A 21,200-nucleotide genomic window follows, 5' to 3' on the forward strand; every position below is an offset into this window, starting at 1 on the left:
AAGATATTTATTTTTTTTTATTGTGGTCATTTGTTTTCCTTTTCCACTTTTTCCTTTTCTTTTTCTTATTTCTTGATAGAGGTTAGAGACAGAGAGGGAAAGAGAGGCAAGATATCTGCAGCACTGCTCCACTGCTGGTGCAATTTCCTCTGCAGGTGGAGACTGGGATTTTTTTTTTTTTCAACCAAGTCCTTTCTCATGAACACAGGCTCAGCCACAGTCAAACGCATGCAAATAAAAATACTAAAGATGGAGAAAATTTAGAGATATAGGTGTGGTGTTCTGGTCAATGTCCCTGGACAAGCAGCTGGATAGCTCAAGTCCTTTATTAAGCTTTTGTTATTAGTCCTTTATTAAGCTTTTGTTATTAGTCCTTTATTAAGCTTTTGTTATTAGAAAAATGTAATTAGTGCCACCTCAACAAGCTTCACTTCAGACTGTGTCCAGAGACTTCACATGTGGAATGACAACCCTTCAACTTCATTACTCGGGTGAGACCTTTCCTTTCATAGTATACTTTAATTTCATCTCAGGTGCCTCACTTTCTAACAAAGTCCCAAAACCTAGATATAGACCAGGTTCTGTGAAAGAGAGCATATGTTCACACGTATCCGTAAACTACTGCAAAATATATGCCTGAAAGCAGAAGTGCACTAGAGTTTGCAGTGAGTACCCCCCTAACATTTCCTCTCCACTATTCCAAGCTTTGGGTCCATGATTGCTCAATAATTTGTTTGGCTTCGTATGTTAACTCTCTTTTCAGCCACCAGGTTCCAGATGTCATCAGGATGCCGGCCAGGCTTCCCTAGACTGAAGACCCCACCAATGTGTCCTGGAGCTCTGCTTCCCCAGAGACCCACCCTACTAGGGAAAGAGAGAGGCAGACTGGGAGTATGGACCGACCAGTCAACGCCCATGTTCAGCGGGGAAGCAATTACAGAAGCCAGACCTTCTACCTTCTGCAACCCACAATGACCCTGGGTCCATGCTCCCAGAGGGATAGAGAATGGGAAAGCTATCAGGGGAGGGGGTGGGAAATGGAGATTGGGTGGTGGGAATTGTATGGAATTGTACCCCTCCTACCCTATGGTTTTGTTAATTAATCCTTTCTTAAATTAAAAAAATGTAATTAGAAAATTTATAGATATAGGTGTGGTGTTCTGGTCAATGTCCCTGGACAAGCAGCTGGATAGCCCAAGTCCTTTATTAAGCTTTTGTTATTAGAAAAATGTCAAGCAGAGTATCTCAGACTCAGAGTTGACAGTTGATAAACAATGGCAGAATAGAAGTAAACCAAATAATACGGAGAATTGCTAAGGGATCTCAAAATAACTGGGTGGGTAGACAGCTAGAAACTCCTGCAAAACAGCAGGATGAGGAGAGATGTGGGGGAACTGGAGAAAGAGAACACAGGCCCATCAAGGTCAATTTTTCCCAGGGGCATCTCCTCCTGGACTCCTGGTGGAGGATAATTTTGTTTCTAGAGGATTTCTACAAAAGTTTTTTTTAATATTTATTTATTTGTTCCCTTTTGTTGCCCTTGTTGTTTTACTGATGTAGTTATTATTGTTGTTGTTGTTGCTGTTGTTGTTGTTGTTGGATAGGACAGAGAGAAATGGAGAGAGGAGGGGAGAAGAGAGGAGAGAAAGATAGACACCAGGAGTCAGGTGGTAGCGCAGCAGGTTAGACACACATGGTGTGAAGTACAAGGACTGGCATAAGGATCCTGGTTCAAGCCCCCAGCTGCCCACCTGCAAGGGGGGGGTTCCTTCACAAGCGGTGAAGCAGGTCTGTAGATGTCTATCTTTCTCTCCCCCTTCTGTCTTCCCCTTCTCTCTCCATTTCCCTCTCTCCTAACAATGATGACATCAATAACTACAACAACCATTAAAAAAATCAACAAGGGCAACAAAAGGGAATATAAATAAATAAAAAATATTTTAAAAAAAGATAGACACAAACTAGGGCACAAACTGGGATCCTTACGCCAGTCCTTGTGCTTTGTGCCACCTGCACTTAACCTGCTGCACTACAACCTGACTCCCAAAAGTTTTTTTTTAATTGCCACCTGGGTTATCACTGGGGCTCAGTGCCTGCAGACAAATCTACCACTCCCAGAAACAACGTTTTTCCATTTTCTTTCTTTTTTGAATAGACAGAGAAAAATTAAGAAGGAAAGGGAAGATAGAAGAGGAATTACTGAGTCACAAGGAAGGTCTGAAAAGGACATGGCTTAAATTCTGACCAGGCCTCTTGTTTTAGGTTATAAACTATAAGATGGCAAGACTTATAAGTCCCTTGTTAATATTAAAGGAAAGGGTAGATAAAAGTGGGAAGGAAGCAGATGAGGGAATGGAAGGGATGAGTCAAAATCACAACTGTCTATTAAAATCCAAGAGTGTCACTTTCAAACAGATTATAAACCAAAGCATGCCACTGACTGAGAGCTAATCAAGATATTCAGCTGCATGCTTATACATGGTACACTTTCAGAATACATGGAATTAAAGATTCAGCCAGAAAAAGCAAGGGAGGGACAAGAGATTTAGTATATTGATCTGAAAGGCCACAAAAGGCCAGCTTGGAAGAGGAAACTGAGGCTGGATCCAGATTTAAGTGCTTTGGTTCTGAGAATGTAGCCCCAGGTGTGTGTGTGGGGGGGGGGGGGCATGTGCTGAGACCACACCATGGCCTTCAGCCTCCATCAGGGGAGGAACAAGCCCATGCCAGGCCACACAAGAGGTTCAACAAGAAGTTCCTCATGTGTCCACCTGCAGGGTGCTTCCTTCAGTTCCAGTATGATAGGCTAAGACCAAGGACCCATACCGTCTCACAACTGCCAAGACACAAAGCCCTTCCCACCCCCACCAGCACCTCCTGCACCCTACAGGTCAAGGCCCGATACCCACAGTGTGTTTAACCTTTCTGCCTCCTACAGACACCTTCAAGACTATGATCTCTTAAAACACTACCAATGTGTCAACAACAGATGAGTAGCTGAGAAAGTTGTGGTACATATACACAACTGACTACTGCTCTGCTATTAAAAATGGTGAATTCACCTTCTTTATCTCATCTAGGATGGAGCTTGAAGAAATCATGTTAAGTGAGATAAGCCAGAAAGATGAATGAATGAGAAGGATGAATATGGGATGATCTCACTCAAAGAAAGAAGTTGAAAAATAAAAACAGAATGGAAAACACAAAGTAGAATTTGGACTGGATTTGGTGTATTGCACCAAAGTAAAGGAATCTGGGGTGTGAGTGGGGTTTCAGGTCCTGGAATATGATAACAGAGGAGGACCTAAATGGGGGGTTAGAGTGCTATGTGGAAAACTGAGAAATGTTACACATGTAACAACTATTGTATTTTACTATCAACTGTATATAATTAATCCCCCCAATAAAGAAAAAAAACTAACAAAAATACCACCAATGGCCTCTCTATTATTCCATGGCCATAGGAGCAAAAGAGAAACAACTTCACTAAGCAGTGAAAAGTAGAGCCTGAGCTTGAACCTGTAGCTTCTGACTCGACAGTGCAGGCTCTTTGCCTGACAGAAACAAGTCTTACCAAGGTTGAGTCACTGTCATAAAAAATAGTCACTATTTTATAGTCACAGGAAATGACAGGTGATACTCTTTGCCAATGCAGGCAATATGATACCCAACCACTGAAGCTGACAGAGATGACACAGAGCCTTGTCCCTGAGCAGATAAAGCAGTATGTGTGATGGTGTGATGCTGGTGGGGTTCATGCTGCTCTCCAATCCAATCGGACAGCTCAGTCTTCAGATTGCACAGGGAAATGTGGAATTTGACTCAAATAGTAAACCAATGTGTGTGTGTGTGTGTGTGTGTGTGTGTGTGTGTGTGTGTGTGTGTGTATGACAGAGTGAGACTATCTGTATGAGTGTGTATATGTTTGTCTGAGTGTGTGCTTGTCAGAGTATTCGTGTATGTGTGTGTGTGTGTATGTGAGAGAGAGATGTGAGAGAGAGAAATTGTGTGTCTGAGTATGTGACAGTGCAGTTGTAGGGGATCATAACTGTGATTCAGAACACACATGGCTTTCAAATTCATTCACTGCCTTTCTTCAAGCAACTTGTTTAATTTCTCAAACCTCAATATCCCTTTCTGTGAAATAGAAACAAAGCCTCAAACGTCAGCAAAAGTGTTCACTTGGATAGTGCTCTGCTTTGCCATGTACACAACCCAGGTTCAAGCCTAACCCCCAACACAGTGAAGTTCAGTACTGTAATCTCTCTCTCTCTCTCTCTCTCTCTCTCTCTCTTTGAATAAGTTACCCCAGAGCGGTAAAGCCCTATTGGTGACAAAGAGAAGGAGAAGAGGAAGGAGAGGAGGGGAGAAGGAAGAAGAGAATGATAAGGGGGAAGGGATGGGGAAAGAGAAGGAGAAGGAAAAGAGAAAGAAAGATGGCCCCAAGAACTCTGAGCCCCCACAGAAAGGGATATGGGGTTGGGGACCTGGAGTTTGGTGTCCAGAAAGGATTCCCTGGTCACTTTGTCTGTCCTCCACTCACACAGACCTAATGGAGCTAGCAGTCCTGGAAGCAGTCACAGTGCCACCAGCATCCTCTCTTGCTGCTAACAAATGTCCTTAAACTGCCTGCTCCCGCTCAGCCAGGAGATAGCCACGCGGGCAGAGGGAAGGATGGGAAGGGACACTAGTCCGGGGAGCTTGATTTCCTTCCAGTCCTCAGGCCTACCAGCCCCCTTGGATCCTGTCTCATAATTGTGAAGCAAAGGGCTGGGAGGCCATCAGCTCAGCACTCCTCTGGGAAAAGGGAGCAGGAAACAGGCAGGCGGCAAAATGGTGCTGTGTCCCTCCTCCCAGGGGCCTCCACCATGGACTCCCGCCCCAAATGGCTGGCCTAGGACGCTCAGCCACTCGGAAAACTTCTCCTTCCCCTTGGATGGAACTCTTGAACCCAGGCCAGGACACGGAAGTCACAACTGCAAACAGTCCCAAGTCATTCTGCAACAAAAGGGGAGACCCGCCAAACCAGCCAGGAGCTCAGGAGGAAACCAAGCAGTTTCATTGTCAGTAAGTAGAAAGTGAACCATCCACCCAGCACCCCCGACACACACATACACACACACACACACACACACACACACACACTCACACTCACAAAGTCCCAGACCCAAGATGCCCTTTTCACAATTCAGCCAAGAACTCCCCTGGAAAAAAAAAAAAGACATGGGAAGTTATCCTCTCAAAAACTAAAAACGTTGAGCCCCTCAAGCTCACTATATGTCCAGAAACCCAACTCCTGGGTCCCATTTCTCCATCCCCAAACTCTGAGATCGGCCCGTCTTGCCTGCCAACAGTCCCAGCTCTGCTTGGGCTGTTTATTGTACATTGCAGCTGCTGGGGCTCTGTTTGTTTGGCTTCAATCTCCTTTGGTTCTGAGCACCACTGCTTTCTCCTTCCATAATGTAAATTCAGACCCTGAGAAGGTGAGCTATTGAATTCCTCCAGTCTGGGAGCACCCCAATTATCTTCCCCGCCTTGTCTGGCTTGACACCCCTTACCCTTCCTGCCTTCTACTGAAAACTTTTCCAGAGACCCCACGGGACATCTCAGTGGTGCTTTCATTTTCAGAAGAGGAGAAAAAGAAGATGAACAGAGGCAAAGAGAAAAGTCACATCACTCACGTTCCTCCAGGAGTGCCCAGATGTGGGTAACAGAGACCGGAGGTATAGTTCACTGTGTTCCCCCAGCCCCGAAGGTGGAATTGGCAATGAAGGGCTTCTTTTTCCACTTTGCCGGTGAAGGAGCCCAGAGGTAGGCATACATCTGCAGGCTGATGCAAGATGCCTGTGAGAGAAACCTCACATTCTGAGGATTCCTGGGAAAGCGCACAGATCCCAGCATCCAACATATTACACATTTGGTTTCAATTAGGAAGGGGGATGGGAGGGAAGAAGGCCAGTCACCAATCAGAGCTGTTTTCTGTTTAGAGACTCTTTCTTTTGACCCAAGGGATCATGAGCAAAGCTATAATTTACAGCAAAACCCATTCATAGAAGAAAAAAACACATATATGTATAACCATAGGACAGACTTAAAGTCACAGCTCCCTCTTGCTTCATACAGCTTAACCCCCCCCACACCCAATGCTGAAGCCCTCCCCTTCTTTCTAAGACATGGGAGCCCCCACTTCATTTCTTCTTACTTGAGCAGAAACTAAAAGTGCAGCCTGGAGTTGGGAGTCCCTTTGAGTTGTAGCTTCCGGGACATCTGGGCCATACACATGGAGCTGATCTTGGGTGTTTTATCCATGAAAGCCCAGAGCTGGGCCCTTCCCGAAAAGATCTGATTATACCCCTTCCCCCACCAGTAAAACAACTGGACAGTTCCAGAGTCTGGGATTCTGATGTTTTTCCACTCAATTCCCACTTGGTTGCTGCCTCAAAGGGTCTGTCCTGGATCCTTGCTGCTAAATGAAAACACAAGCATTTACAAGAACTTGTAAATACTTTGAAATCCTTTCCCCCCTCCTTTTTATTTACTTTTTTTTTTTCTCTCTCTCTCTCCATGGCTATGGCCAGAGATCATGTGTAAGTGTAGGCAGCACTTGAGCTCTGAAAGTGATAACAAATACATTAGCATCCCTGGCCTTAACTCTTTAGAGTTTGGATCCTTGCCCAAGAGTGAGCTGGCACTGCCCTTGAGGGAGGGGCTTTCGGTGAGTGTAAAGGGTACAGATAAGTGGAGGCTCGAGGTCCAGAGGAAGATGAATGCAGGCTCCTGATAAAGGCACTTCCTTCCAGGGACTCTTTTTTTTTTTTAATTTCTTTATTGGGAAATTAATGCTTTACATTTGACAGTAAATACAATAGTTTGTACATGCATAGCATTTCTCAGTTTTCCATATAGCAATACAACCCCCACTAGGTCCTCTGTCATCCTTCTTAGACCTGTATTCTCCTCCCACCCACCCACCCCAGAATCTGTTACTTTGGTGCAATACGCCAATTCCAGTCCAGGGAGTCTTGAGTAAACACCATCTCCCCTATGCTTGAACTTAGTGACTGTGTGAATTCCAGCTGAGCAAGAAGACAGGATGAGCAGATGGGATTAATGTCATAGAATGGGATGGTGAAGGGACTTTCCAGGAGCAGGAGATACTACATAAGAGACACAGGGAGACAAGGAGACCCCCCAAGTGGGCTAGCCATGAAGAACCAAGCTACCATTGGTATGTCCCTATAACTCTCCCCTTAGCCCTAGTCTATGATCATCAAAAAGTAGATTTCTTTTTCGCTGGGCCTCAGTGCCTGCACTATGAATCCACTGCTCCTGGTGGTCATCTTTTTTTCATTGTTGTTGGATAGGACAGAGAGAAATTGAGAGAGGAGGGGAAGACTGAGAGAAGGAGAGAAAGATAGACACTTGCAGGGATAGCATAATGGTTATGCAAAAAAGCCTTTCACTCCTGAGGCACCTGAGGTCCCAAATTCTATCCCCAGCACCATTGTAGGCCAGAGCTGAGCAGTGCTCTGGTTTAAAAAAAAAAAAAAAAGATAGATGCTTGCAGACCTGCTTCACTGCTTGCGAAGTGACCCCCCTGCAGGTGGGGAGCCAGGAGCTTGAACAAGGGTAGGATCCTTGCACTTCCACTGTGCTTAACTTGGTGCACTACTACCCCAACTTTTGTTTTTCCTCCAGGGTTATTGCTAGGGCTTAGTGCCTGCACCATGAATCCACTGCTCCTGGAGGCTATTTTTTTTTCCCTTTTGTTGCTCTTGTTGTTTTATCGTTGTTGCAGCTATTATTATTGTTGTTACTGATGTCATTGTTGTTGGATAGGACAGAGAGGAGGGGAAGACAGAGAGGGGGAGAGAAAGATAGACACCTGAAGACTTTCATAGGGGTGAAATGACCCCTATGCAGGTGGGGAGCAGAGGGCTCCAACCAGGATCCTTGCACCGGTCCTTGCACTTTATACCATGTGCACTTAACCCACATCACTACCGCCCAACCCCCACTTCCTTTTTTTTAAATGAAAATAATAATTTTTTCTTTACTTTAGATAGAGATAGAAATTAAGAGGGAAAAGGGGAAATGAAGATAGAGAAATGGAGAGGAACATACCTGAGGCACTAAAGTCCCAGGTCCAATCCCCTGCATCACCACAAGCCAGAGCTGATCAGGTTTTTAAAAAAGCAATTGTGAAAATTTGAGGGAGAGACACCTGCAGCACTGCTTCACCACTCATGAAGCTCCAGCCACAGCTGGGAATCAGGGGCTTGAAACAGGGTCCTTATACATTATAACATGTGCACTTAACCAGATATGCCAACACCTGGCCTCCTAGAAAGTGGATGTCTTCTTTAGCTTCAAGTTAACACAGTATACAAGGGGTGTGTAGATTGTCAGAAGGCAGCCCAGAGATGATACAAGATAGTAAACAAGAATAAAGTGTAAGGCTTCTGGAGGTGGAACCATGGATGGATAATCAGTTACTCCCTCACTATAGAGAGAGCCTCTAGCACAACAGATTTTTCTATACAGCAAACCACACTCAACTATACAGAGAAGATTCTATGATGGGAAAACCTCACTACAGCATAGTCAGGTTAAGCTGGAAGACACATTATCTTCTGAAGGCAGGTGAATGAGTGAACAACAATTACCATAAAGGAGAGTGGTCAACTGGGTAGATCCTATTATCAGTGTGACATTCCCTAGCTAGTTCTGTCACTAACATCACAGGGAGCAAAAATGACCAGGGACATTCTTCAGCCCTGGCCTCAGGAAACCTCCCAAAGGGGTCAAAGTACTGTACTGCCCACAGGACTCACCACCAGGGCAGAAGGAAAGCCATCTAAGCTCAGCAGAGTCAGTCTGATCAAGTCCCTCCTACTCCACCAGAGAATCAGCTGGGTGAAAATAGCTGCAGTCGGTTGTTGGGCTGTAGCGCAGTGGGTTAAGCGCAGGTGGCGCAAAGCGCAAGGACCGGTGTAAGAGTCCTGGTTCAAGCCCTGGCTCCCCACCTGCAGGGGAGTCACTTCACAAGCAGTGTAGCAGGTCTGCAGGTGTCCATCTTTCTCTCCCCCTCTCTGTCTTCCCTCTCCTCTCTCCATTTCTCTCTGTCCTATCCAACAACAATGACAACAATTATAACAATAAAACAACAAGGGCAACAAAAGGGAATAAATAAATAAAATAAATATTAAAAAAAAGAAAACAGCTGCAGACAAAACTAACTAGTCACCCACACACACAACTTAGGAAACAGAACTGTCATATAGAGCTCACAGAGAGGAGAGCTCTATTTCATGGACAGCACTGGGGTCCTGGGGAAGCCTGGATGAAGTATAGAAACCACCACCACTCCCCCCCTCTATACACACAAACACTGAACAGTGCACCATTTTTCCCCCCTTTTGTTGCCCTTGTTGTTTAACATTGTTGTGGTTATTGATATCGTTGTTGTTGGATAAGGACAGAGAGAAATGGAGAGAGGAGGGAAAGACAGTGAGGAGGAAAGAAAGACGGACACCTGCAGACCTGCTTCACCGCTTGTGAAGCAACTCCCCTGCAGGTGGGGAGCCAGGGGAACAGTGTACCTTTTAAGCCTCCTCTGCAACACCAGCTATCAATGTGGTTTGCCTTTCTTCACATTGCTTCCCTTCCTGCAATATACTGGTAAAGAAGAGAAGCTATTCTAGATGTATAAGCATAAAAAACATCATGGAACCTGTGTGAAAACATGAACTTCCCTAGGTAAAATTAGTCCATAGTAAAAAAAAAAAAATCTTTGAAAAGTCCTTTTGTTATGGTTTGCTGTACAGTATCCAGTATCTTGTATATAGCTGTGCTATTGGATGCTTCTAATCTACTTGGTCTAGGCTTTTGAACCCTAAGACAGCAGGAACCTCACATCTCCACTATAGAGCCCCTACTTCCCCCAGTCCTGGAACCCTTGATAGGGCCCACTTTCCCGTGTATGCATCTCCCAATCCATACCAAATAATATTGCATCTGCCGATCACAACCTAACCAACACAACGATTGCCACCTCAACATGCTTCACCTCAGACTGTGTCCAGAGACTTCACGTGTGGAATGACAACCCTTCAGCTTCATTACTCGGGTGAGACCTTTCCTTTTATAGTTCACTCTAATTTCATCTCAGGTGGTTCACTTTCTAACAAAGTCCCATAACCTAGATATACACCAGTTTCTGTGAGAGAGAGCTTATGTTCATTAGTATCCATAAACTACTGCAAAATATATACCTGAAAGCAGAAGTACACTAGAGCAGAAGTACACTAGTACCTCCCTAACACTTCCTCTCCACTATTCCAAGCTTTGGGTCCATGATTGCTCAACAATTTGTTTGGCTTCGTATGTTAACTCTCTTTTCAATCACCAGGTTCCAGATGCCACCAGGATGCTGGCCAGGCTTCCCTGGATTGAAGACCCCACCAATGTGTCCTGGAGCTCTGCTTCCCCAGAGACCCACCCTACTAGGGAAAGAGAGAGGCAGACTGGGAGTATGGACCGTCCAGTCAATGCCCATGTTCAGCAGGGAAGCAATTACAGAAGCCAGACCTTCTACCGTCTGCAACCCTCAATGACCCTGGGTCCATGCTCACAGAGGGATAGAGAATGGGAAAGCTATCAGGGGAGGGGGTGGGTTATGGAGATTGGGTGGTGGGAATTGTGTGGAGTTGTACCCCTCCTACCTTATGGTTTTGTTAATTAATCCTTTCTTATATAAAAAAACTATAAAAAAATCTATAAAGATTTACTGGTTTGTAAATTTATGGGAGTACCTAACAGGGGAAGCACTTAGAAGATTCATTATAAAGTTATTAAAGGAGATAAGAAACACAACTTATCATAGAGAAGCAGGTTCAAAATTAAAATGACAATATATAGGCACTCAAGGGTCTTCACCAAAAAGACTAAAGATTTTGAAGGAAATATTACAAATATATATACAAGGTATGAAGAACGCTTTGAATGAAATGCAAGCTAAATTGGAATACCTATGAAGTAGACTTGGTCAGGCAGAAGAGAGATTATCAGGGTTGGTAGATAAAATGACCACACATCTCAAATGGAAAAAGATGAAACAAAATTCAAATGAAGCAACTCTATGAAAAATATCAGATTCCACAATAAAGGCGAAAATAAAGGTAATGGATATTCCAGAAGGAGAAAGAAATGGGAACAGAGACAATTTTCAAGGAAATAATAGCTGATTTTCTTTTCCCACTCTGGGAAGAGACCAAAACATAGATATTCAGGATGTAGAGAGAATGCCCTGAATCCAAAATGACCTCTATCAAGACAGATCAGTATAAAATTATCAAAAGTATATATATATATAACACATTGTAGTGGCCCAGGAAGTGGTGCAGTAACTACAGTTTTTGACATAGAAGTATGAGATCCTGAGTTTGATTTCCAGCATTGCATATGTTAGAGTGATGCTTGAGAGCTTCTCTCTCTCTCTCGCTAATAAATTTAAAAAAAAGTGTTTGATTCTTCAACAATTTGTTTGGCTTTGTATGTTAACTCTCTTTTCAGCCACCAGGTGCCAGATGCCATCAGGATGCCGGCCAGGCTTCTCTGGACTGAAGACCCCACCAATGCATCCTGGAGCTCTGCTTCCCCAGAGACTCACCTTACTAGGGAAAGAGAGAGGCAGACTGGGAGTATGGACCGTCCAGTCAACACCCATGTTCAGCAGGAAAGCAATTACAGAAGCCAGACCTCCCACCTTCTGCAACCCACAATGACCCTGGGTCCGTGCTCCCAGAGGGATAGAGAATGGGAAAGCTATTGGGGAGGGGTTGGGATATGGAGATTAGGTGGCGGGAATTGTGTGGAGTTGTACCCCCCCATCCTATGATTTTGTTAATGTCTCCTCTCTTAAATAAATAAATAAATTTAAAAAAATGTTTGGGGCCAAGCATTGGTGCAGCTGGTTAAATACTCAAATTACAGTGCACAAGGACCCAAGTTCAAGCCCCTGGTCCCCACGTGCAGTGGGAAGCTTCACAAGTGGTGAAGCAGTGCTGCAGGTATATCTATCTATCTATCTATCTATCTATCTATCTCTCCTTCCCCTCTCAATTTCTCTCAGTCTCTATCCAATAATAAATAAAAATGAGAAAAAAGAGAACTTTAAAAAGTTGTTTAAAGTAATAATAATTTAAAAATGTTTTGTGGAAAGAAATACTGTAGGGTGCTGCAGAAAGAAAGTGATATATAGGGAGTCGGGCTGTAGTGCAGCGGGTTAAGCGCAGGTGGCGCAAAGCACAAGGACCGGCATAAGTATCCCGGTTCGAACCCCGGCTCCCCACCTGCAGGGGAGTTGCTTTACAGGCGGTGAAGCAGGTCTGCAGGTGTCTGTCTTTCTCTCCTCCTCTCTGTCTTCCCCTCCTCTCTCCATTTCTCTCTGTCCTATCCAACAATGACGACAACAACAATAATAACTACAACAATAAAACAACAAGGGCAACAAAAGGGAATAAATAAATAAAATAAAATATTAAAAAAAAAGAAAGTGATATATAAAAGCAGTAACCAAATTCTCACCAGACTTCTCAGCAGAAACCTTAGATGATATGAGAGAATGCAACAATATATTCAAAGTCCTAAAAGAAAGTAATTGCCATCCATTAATACTTTATATTACAAACTTACTATTCAAAATATTATGGAGAAAAAAGGCATTCTCAAGCAAACAAAAATTAATGAAGCTTACACATCAGTGTGGCAAGAATTGTTGAAAGAAGTTTCACAAGAAAAGAAGCAAAGGAACACAAAACCTTGATTAAAGGAATAAACAGTAAAAACAGAACCAGAATATAAACAGTAATCATACGAAACAACAAAACAAAGGGAGGAGGATGTAGACAGAGGCAATACAATCAAATGATGCTTTTTTGTTTAAAAAAAAAGAGACTGTTTTAAATGTAGTAAGGTGAATATAACAATGTAACACTCATGGTAACCAAGAACAAAACATGGAGCAGAGATACATACAAGAAAATTGAGAAAAATCATATTTTCCACAGCACTGGAAGCTTTTGCCTCTTCCTCTCTCTCTCTCTCTCTCTCTCTCTCTCCTCTCTCTCTCTCTCTCTCCCTCTCTCCCTCTCCCTCTCTCTCTCTCCCCCCTACCTCCCTGTCTCCTTCCATGTATATATGGACTGGGAAGTTCATGCAGCAGTTTGACACATGCATACCTTTCATTCATTCCCCTGTACAATATTAAAAAGAACCAAGTGGTGGTATTTCACCACCACCTGGTTCTTTTTAAGTGTGACAAAGTTGTATCAAATGCACAGAGTTACTGTATTTGCCAATCAGATTATTTTGAGTCAAAATCAGGATTTATCTAGAACACTAAGAGAAAGATGCTATCCAGTGGAATACTTGAAATGAAACCCTGTCACTTGAAGCAACAGGGATGGAGCTAGAATGAAATATACTTGGTGAAATAAGCCAGATGAGAAAAGATAAACTGGATAATCTCATTGATGTGTGATAGACAGAAATAACAAGCAAGCAGCATAAGAAAATAAAAAAGGGGGGTGGCCACCAATGTGTCCTGGAGCTCAGCTTCCCCAGAGCCCCACCCTACTAGGGAAAGAGAGAGGCAGACTGGGAGTATGGACCGACCAGTCAACGCCCATGTTCAGCGGGGAAGCAATTACAGAAGCCAGACCTTCCACCTTCTGCAACCCTCAATGACCCTGGGTCCATGCTCCCAGAGGGATAGAGAATAGGAAAGCTATCAGGGGAGGGGGTGGGATATGGAGATTGGGCGGTGGGAATTGTGTGGAGTTGTACCCCTCCTACCCTATGGTTTTGTTAATTAATCCTTTCTTAAATAAAAAAAAAAGGGGGGTGGCCAGACAATGGTGCACCTGGTTAAGTGCACACATTATAGTGTGCAAGGACCCAGGTTCAAGCCCCTGGTCTCCATCTGCTGGGGGAAAGCTTCACAAGTGGTGAGGTAGGACTGCAAGTGTCTCTCTGTCTCTCTCCCTCTCCCCTCTCAATTTCTCTCTGTCTCTATCCAACAATAAAAATATTTTAAAAGAAAAATTTTAAGAATGAATTTCTGGAATGTAAGACAAAGTATGGGTTACCAGAAGAGGAGGTGTGAGAGGACTATGACAAAGGCTGGAATTAGACTCTCAGTAGTGAACTTCATATGGTTTAGACATATGTTGATTTGTCAGGAATGAACACCTGAAACTTAAATGTTATCATGCAATGCTACTTCAATTTAAAAGAGAGAAAGAGAGAGAAGTAGGTGCCATCAAAAACCAAAACAAGGAAAGAGGGAGAGTGGTACCTCACTAAAATGTCTGAGTGGTGTTTGAAGCAGTTAGAGGAAATTTGAGATATGAGTTCCCATTTGGAAGAGAGCTCTTGAAGGGGAGAGGGGCCGTGACTGTAAGAAGACACAGCCAGGAAGAAAAGATACAGCCAACAAAGCCGCAAAGATGAGTTCATGGAACACAAAGAACAAATGTCCCGAAGACTCTCACAACTACTGGCTAGAGTTTTTGAGTAAGACTGAAATTCTTAAAAGTGTGGGAATGGATATGGAGAAATTTCCTTTTGTTATACTTCTGTGAGCAGATTTCAGCCTCCACTTTGGCTTGGGGAACATGAGTCATCACGATCAGAATTATTTATGTTCTGTGGGAGGTAATATATCCTAGTTATGGGGACTGTTTTACACTGAAAATGAATTACTGAGAAGTAATATGAAATTCCACTACTGAGACATGGCTAAAAATAGGACAGGTTCATCTAGAATGTTCAAGATGCAGTGTTAGTTACAAGTAAGGAAATGGGGACTTCCAGCCAGACGGAGACAGAATAGTGGGTCCTGTTGGCTTTTTTTTTTTCTTCTTCTTTCTTTCTTCTTTCTTATTCTTCATCTTCTTCTTCCCCTTCCTCCTCTTCCTATTCCCTCCTACATCTTCTTCATCTCCTTTTATTTTGATTTATTAATGAGAAAGAAAGAACCAGAGAATCACTCTGGTACATGTGATGTTGAGTATTAAACTTGGGACCTCATGCTTACAAATCAGATGTTTTACTGTCTGCACCACCTCCCAAGCCACAATAGTTGTTTTACTTACTTATTTATTGTTATCTCCAGGAATTCACTGCTCTGGGCTGAATTTATTTTTGTTTGTTTGCTTTTTACATTTGTTTATTAATAATACAGAGGACCAGAGCTAGCCAATATTTTATCCACTGCACTGTTTCCTGGGCACCCCAGTGGTGTAAAAAATAAAATAAAATAAAAATTAGCCATCTGTCACTGAGTACCTAGTTAAAAATCTCTCCTGTTCACTTCTCATTTATCTCTCTTCTGTGTAGTTCTACATGCCTTGGGTTTAGCCCTTTCTTGAACAGCAGACCAGGTTTTTCTGCTGATCACAGAGAAAAAAGTGGCTACCTACATTTGTGCCTTAGCTTTCAAACACCTCTCCCCTCACTTCTAATAGGCAAGAGGAAAGAACTGGTTTCATAGAAGCCCAGTTCCAGAATCCTGAGAGGTAGAATCTGAAGGGTCAGTGGGTTCTCACTCACCCTCCCTCTCTACATTGTCACAGGAGTGTGGTACAAGTATACTTGTACACTATGTACAAGTGTCTGTATGGTGGTTTTTTAATTCTCAGAAAAGGGTTGTGAAACATGAATATTCACTGTGAAGGAAATAGGAACACTTTGGTTTGCTTAAAAAAAAAAAAAAAAGGAATACCCTGAAAGTTCAGAAAGCTGTAGACAGACTTCACTTTGGTTTCCCCCCTGAATTTAGCTCACAGTTCAAGGATCTTAGAGTGCTAAAGAATTACCCTTTGGAGTTGTAACCCAAAAACGTGAACACTTGGGGCCAGGAAATAGCTCACCTGCTAGAGCACTTAATTGATATGCTCTTCATTTGAAGTCCCAGTACCACATGTGAGCACCATGGATGGTGGAGCAGTGCTGTAGTTTTTATCCGTGTGTGTGTGTGTGTGTGTGTGTGTGTGTGTGTGTGTGTGTGTGTGTGTGTGTGTGTGTGAGAAAAAGAATGAAAAAGCCTATCTAGAAGTGGCAGAATTACACAAGCTCCAGGCCCCAGCACCACACACAAAAAAGTAAATAATAAACATCACAAATAGTATCTTTATGAGTGCTTTAAAGGTCTTTCAAATATCAACTTAACCCTAACAGATCTTTACCTCTATGGGCACAGGGTCCTAACCCTACATGTTACAGATACTGTTCTCCTGTGATGGACATCAATCCAAGCTCTGACTCAGGATCAAGTTCACAGTGAGCAAAATTACCTTAAATAGGCCAATTGTAATCAGATGGAGAAGACAAATTCACAGGATTGGGAAGATGAGGTGAGATCAAGAAAAGATGTTTTATTGGGTTCCTGCTGCATGCTAAACAACAATCTCCTAAGAATTTACAAGTGTCCTTTTTTAAAAAAAGATTTTACTTACTTACTAATGGGGGGGGTATCTAGCATCATTCTGGCATATGCAGTCCTGGGAATCAAACGTCAGACCTCACTCAGACTTTAAAGTCCAATATAATTTATGTACTGGCATGGCCACCCTGGCTGCCTTATAATGGTTCTTTAAGAACATTGGGAGGTTCTCAAAAAAAATTTAAAAAAAAAAAAGAATTTGGGGGGGTGGAGATAGCATAATGGTTTATGCTAAAAGACTTTTTTATGCCTGAAGCTCCAAAGTCCAAGGTTCAAGCCCCAGCACAACCATAAGCCAGAGCTAAGCAGTGCTCCATTCTCTCTCTCTCTCTTTCTCATTAGATAAAACAAAAATACAACTTAAAAAAGAAAGAAAATCTAGAAAACAGGAAGCGAGAAAGAGAACAAAGGGAAGAAAGAAAAGAGAGAGAGAAAGAGAGAAGACTTTGGGGGTGAATGGAGGAGACAGCATAATATTTTTGCAAAAGACTTGCATGCATGAGACTATGAAGTTAGAGGTTCAATCTCCCACACCACCATAAACCAGAGCTGTGCAGTACTCTGTGGAAGAAAGGAAGGAAGGAAGGAAGGAAGGAAGGAAGGAAGGAAGGAAGGACTTTAGGAGGTAAATCTTTTCTTTTCCAGAGTCCATATGAGAAAACTCATACACACACACACACACACACACACACACACACACACACACGCACACACGCACATTAACTAATCCTAGTGGGCTTAGAATTCATGCAATCATATGTGCATGTACTTTGTGACACAATAATGTGTGTGTGTGTGTGTGTGTGTGTGTGTGTGTGTGTGTGTGTGTGTGTGTGTGTGTGTGTGTTGAAATGGTAGTAGGATGAGGATAGAAGACTGTGATCTGTATGGAGAATCTATATCATTTTCTCTCCCATCCATTTTTCCCCCTAAAGTCCATCTCTGTGTCACTGCTTCCCAGAACTTACAATAAGAGAGAAAAAAGAGAATTAAAAAGTTCAGGTTAGTCTATGACTCTCCTGTGCATGAGCTAAATAGTCCCATCAAGAGGAAGCTGATGGACAAAATTAAGTTCTCATTTGCCTGTGTTCTGAACAATGCCACATATAATATATCTCACAGTTTAAGGAGATTTTCACAGACATGACTTCATCTGGTCCCTAGACAGCCCCAATATGTACTCAGTGCTGATATTAATATCTTTGTCTTACAAATAAGGGCAGTGAGGCTCAAGGAAGCAGTAATGTGTTTAGGGGTGGGCTGGGGGGGGGGGGTGCTGGCCAAAGGCAGTATCTGAGTTTGGCATTGTTTCTTTTCATTCTCCCAGCTCATTTGGCATGAAAGCCTATAAGCCTCTTGCTTTACACTCAATTCCAGACTTAGTTATCTGAGTCTTGCTTGCTCTGGCTAGTCTTTCATCCTTTTTCTTACTGTGGAAAAAACATGTTATCTTCTCACTTTGGCAGAAATTCTGAGATGAGGACTGAAAACAAAGACAAAACAAAACAAACAAAATGCAGGAAAAGCTCAGGTGTAGAACTCAGCTGAGAGTTCCCAAGAAGGGTGAAAAGCTACCAAGAGACTTCCTAAAATAGGCCCTTTCATTTCATCATTGCAAGAAAAAGTCTAGAAATTTAATGTGTTCCAGTCAGATAAGAAAGAAACCTACTTTTAAATCCCTCCAGGGATCAATCTCCAGTCCCCACCTGCAGGGAGAAGCTTCACAAGCTGAAGCTGTGGATGTCTTTCTTTCTCCTTCTCTGTCTCCCCCTTCTTCCTCTTCTTCCTCTTCTTCTTCTTCTCCTTCTCCTCCTCCTCCTTCTTCTCCTTCTTCCTCCTCCTCTTCTTCCTCTTCTTCTTCCTCTTCTTCTTCTTCCTCTTCTTCCCCTTCCCCTTCCCCTCCCCCTTCTTCTTCTTCTTCCTCTTCTTCCCCTTCCCCTTCCCCTCCCCCTTCTTCTTCTTCTTCCTCTTCTTCCCCTTCCCCTTCCCCTCCCCCTCCCCCTTCTTCTTCTTCCTCTTCTTCCCCTTCCCCTTCCCCTCCCCCTCCCCCTTCTTCTTCTTCTTCTTCTTCTTCTACTTCTTCTTCTTCTTCTTCTTCTTCTTCTTCTTCTTCTTCTTCTTCTTCTTCTTCTTTTTCTACTCCTCCTCCTCCTCCTCCTCCTTCTTCTCTCTCTCTCTCTCTTTCTGCAATGGTTATTCCTGGGGCTTGGTGCTGGCATTATAAATCCACTGCTCCTGGCAGCATTTTTTTTATTAGATAGGACAGACAGAAATTGAGAGGGAAGGGTAGACAGAGAGGGAAAAAGAAAAAATAGACATCTATAGATCCGCTTCACTGCTTGTGAAGCGTGCCCATTGCAGGTGGGGAGCAAGGGCTCAAACCTGGATCCTACCACAGGCCCTTACCCTTAGTACTTACTATGTGTGCTCCCCTTTCCTTCTTGATTCTTCTCTATCCAATAAATAAGATGACGATGATGATATCCCTCCAAGGAACAAGAACGCAGTGGCCTGGGGGTTATCAACAATTAGTGTTCAAAAGCTCTGCTTTCTCTCATCCTAACTTTATTCACCCCTCACTCCTGAAACTTCCTCCAGCTCCTCAGACATGTGTTCACATATTTCAGAGCTGGATCCAGAGTAGCAGGACTATTTTTCCATCAAAGGCTAATTTGCAGCCACTATCTCATATGTAATGATACCCTTCCTTATGAAATCTGAAGACTGTCAGCTGCCTCACTTCCAGGCTTTTATTTATTTATTTGTTTGTTTTCTGGCATCTGGGAAAGAAAACAGAATGTGACTTAAGAGGTAACACAGTGGATAAAGCTTTGAACTCTCAAGCAGGAGATCCTGAGTTTGATCCTCAGGATTGCATGGGCCAGAGTGATTCTCTGGTTCTCTCTTCCTCTCTCTTTCATATTCATTAAATAACACTTAGGGCTGGGTAGTGGCTTACCAGGTAGAGCACATGTTATCATGCATGACAGCCTGGATCAGGCCACCCAGTCCTCACCTGCAGGGTCAGGAAGCTTCATGGGTGGTGGGGCAGTGCTGATCTCTCTGTTTCATACCTTCCTCATAAAACATAGAAGAAGAAAAAAAGTGGCTGTTGGGAGTTGTAGAGTCATGTAGGCTCTGAGCCCAGATATAACCCTAGTGGCAATAAATAAATAACTCCTAAAATATAACCCCCCACCAATGTGTCTTGGAGTCTCACTTCCCCAGAGTTCTGCCCCACTAGGAAAAGAGAGAGACAGCCTTGCAGTATGGATCAACCTGCCAATGCCCATGTTTAGCAGAGAAGCAATTACAGAAGCCAGACCTTCCACCTTCTGTACCCCACAATCATCCTGGGTCCATACTCCCAGAGGGATAAAGAATAGGAAAGCTATCAAGGGAGGGTACTGGATACAGAGTTCTGGTGGTGTGAATTGTGTGGAACTGCACCCCTCTTATCCTATGGTCTTGTCAATATTTCCATTTTATAAATAAATTTAAAAAAACATAATTCATACAAGCTGTCCTGTCAGGAATCCTAGAAGTCTGGAAAAACCAAAAGAGCATTTAACTACTTGAGCTTTATTTTAGGGCCTAACCTTTCCTTTCCTTTCCTTTCCTTTCCTTTCCTTTCCTTTCCTTTCCTTTCCTTTCCTTTCCTTCCTTCACCTCTAAAGGGCACTGAGAAGTTTAAAAGGTTGATGCCTTCCACTAGGAAGGAGCCTCTGGAAACCTATTAAGTAAGATTTTATCTTCTGCAGTCTCTCACTCTGGGGACTTTGCTCAATGAACGTCTTCCCATTATGCTTATGATGCATAACTCTGCCCCAGCACCCTGAGCAACGCAATCAACACCACCTCTCTGTTTCCAAGGCATGGCATATTTCAGAGCTGAGAGGAATTTATAGTGCCAGTATGATTTATTCCATGGGCAACTCCAGCTTGGACGGTCAGGGAGCATTCAAACTGCCTTGCAAGATAGAGACCAGATTCTATGTCTGTCATCCTGGGTTGAGTTCTGGGACCCCATGCTACAGTACAGATCTAAGGAAAGTTCTCTTCTGACTGTAGTGGCAGTGTGAGCCTAAAGGAACATGAAAGGTCAGTCTCTGATTTTCTAGCTGTCTTCTAGCACAGCAAAGTGACCTGGCTGGGGTCACATGGCATAGCAAGGCAGAGCACAACCCAGAACCTACAGCTCCCAAATCCCCTGTCCAGCTCACTTTCCAAAGCACTGTGTAGCTATACAAGATGATTTTATTTAAACAGTGGAGAGCTCTGAGGTCATCAAAATGAAATGGAAAAATGGAGGTGCAGGGGAGCTGCCTGATGAGAATGGAGTCTGGACAACATCACCCCAGGGGATATCAGCAGTCTATGAGAACATGGATCTTTTTTTTTTTTGCCTCCAGGGTTATTGCTGGGGCTCGGTGCCTGCACCATGAATCCACTGCTCCTGGAGGCCATTTTTTTTCCCTTTTGTTGCCCATGATGTTGTAGCCTTGTTGTGGTTATTATTGTTGTTGATGTGGTTCATTGTTGGATAGGACAGAGAAAAATGGAGAGAGGAGGGGAAGACGGGGAGAGAAAGATAGACACCTGCAGACCTGCTTCACCGCCTGTGAAGCGACTCCCCTGCACGTGGGGAGCCAGGGGCTCGAACCAGGGTCCTTATGTCAGTCCTTGAGCTTTG

The 21,200-nt window shown here is 43.4% G+C and overlaps 1 protein-coding gene and 1 long non-coding RNA gene across 4 annotated transcripts in view; both read right to left on the reverse strand.

The window, feature by feature from the left end:
* DDR2 (discoidin domain receptor tyrosine kinase 2) overlaps positions 1-5,893 on the reverse strand; it is a 158,776-nt gene extending 152,883 nt beyond the window's left edge. For 2 of the 3 annotated variants that reach the window (XR_009551612.1, XM_007533311.3), the window contains exon 1: positions 5,682-5,893. Coding sequence is in view for 1 of the 3 variants with exons in the window: in XM_007533311.3 (XP_007533373.3) it covers positions 5,682-5,819 (138 nt within the window). In the remaining 2 variants the exon portion in view is untranslated. The remainder of the gene's footprint in view (positions 1-5,681) is intronic. The other variant, XM_060198096.1, reaches the window with a different exon arrangement.
* LOC132540421 (uncharacterized) overlaps positions 1-21,200 on the reverse strand; it is a 216,491-nt gene that overhangs the window by 152,883 nt on the left and 42,408 nt on the right. The gene's annotated exons all lie outside the window — the stretch shown is intronic.

Source organism: Erinaceus europaeus, chromosome 9, assembly GCF_950295315.1.
Source record: "Erinaceus europaeus chromosome 9, mEriEur2.1, whole genome shotgun sequence".
Classification (NCBI taxonomy): domain Eukaryota; kingdom Metazoa; phylum Chordata; class Mammalia; order Eulipotyphla; family Erinaceidae; genus Erinaceus; species Erinaceus europaeus.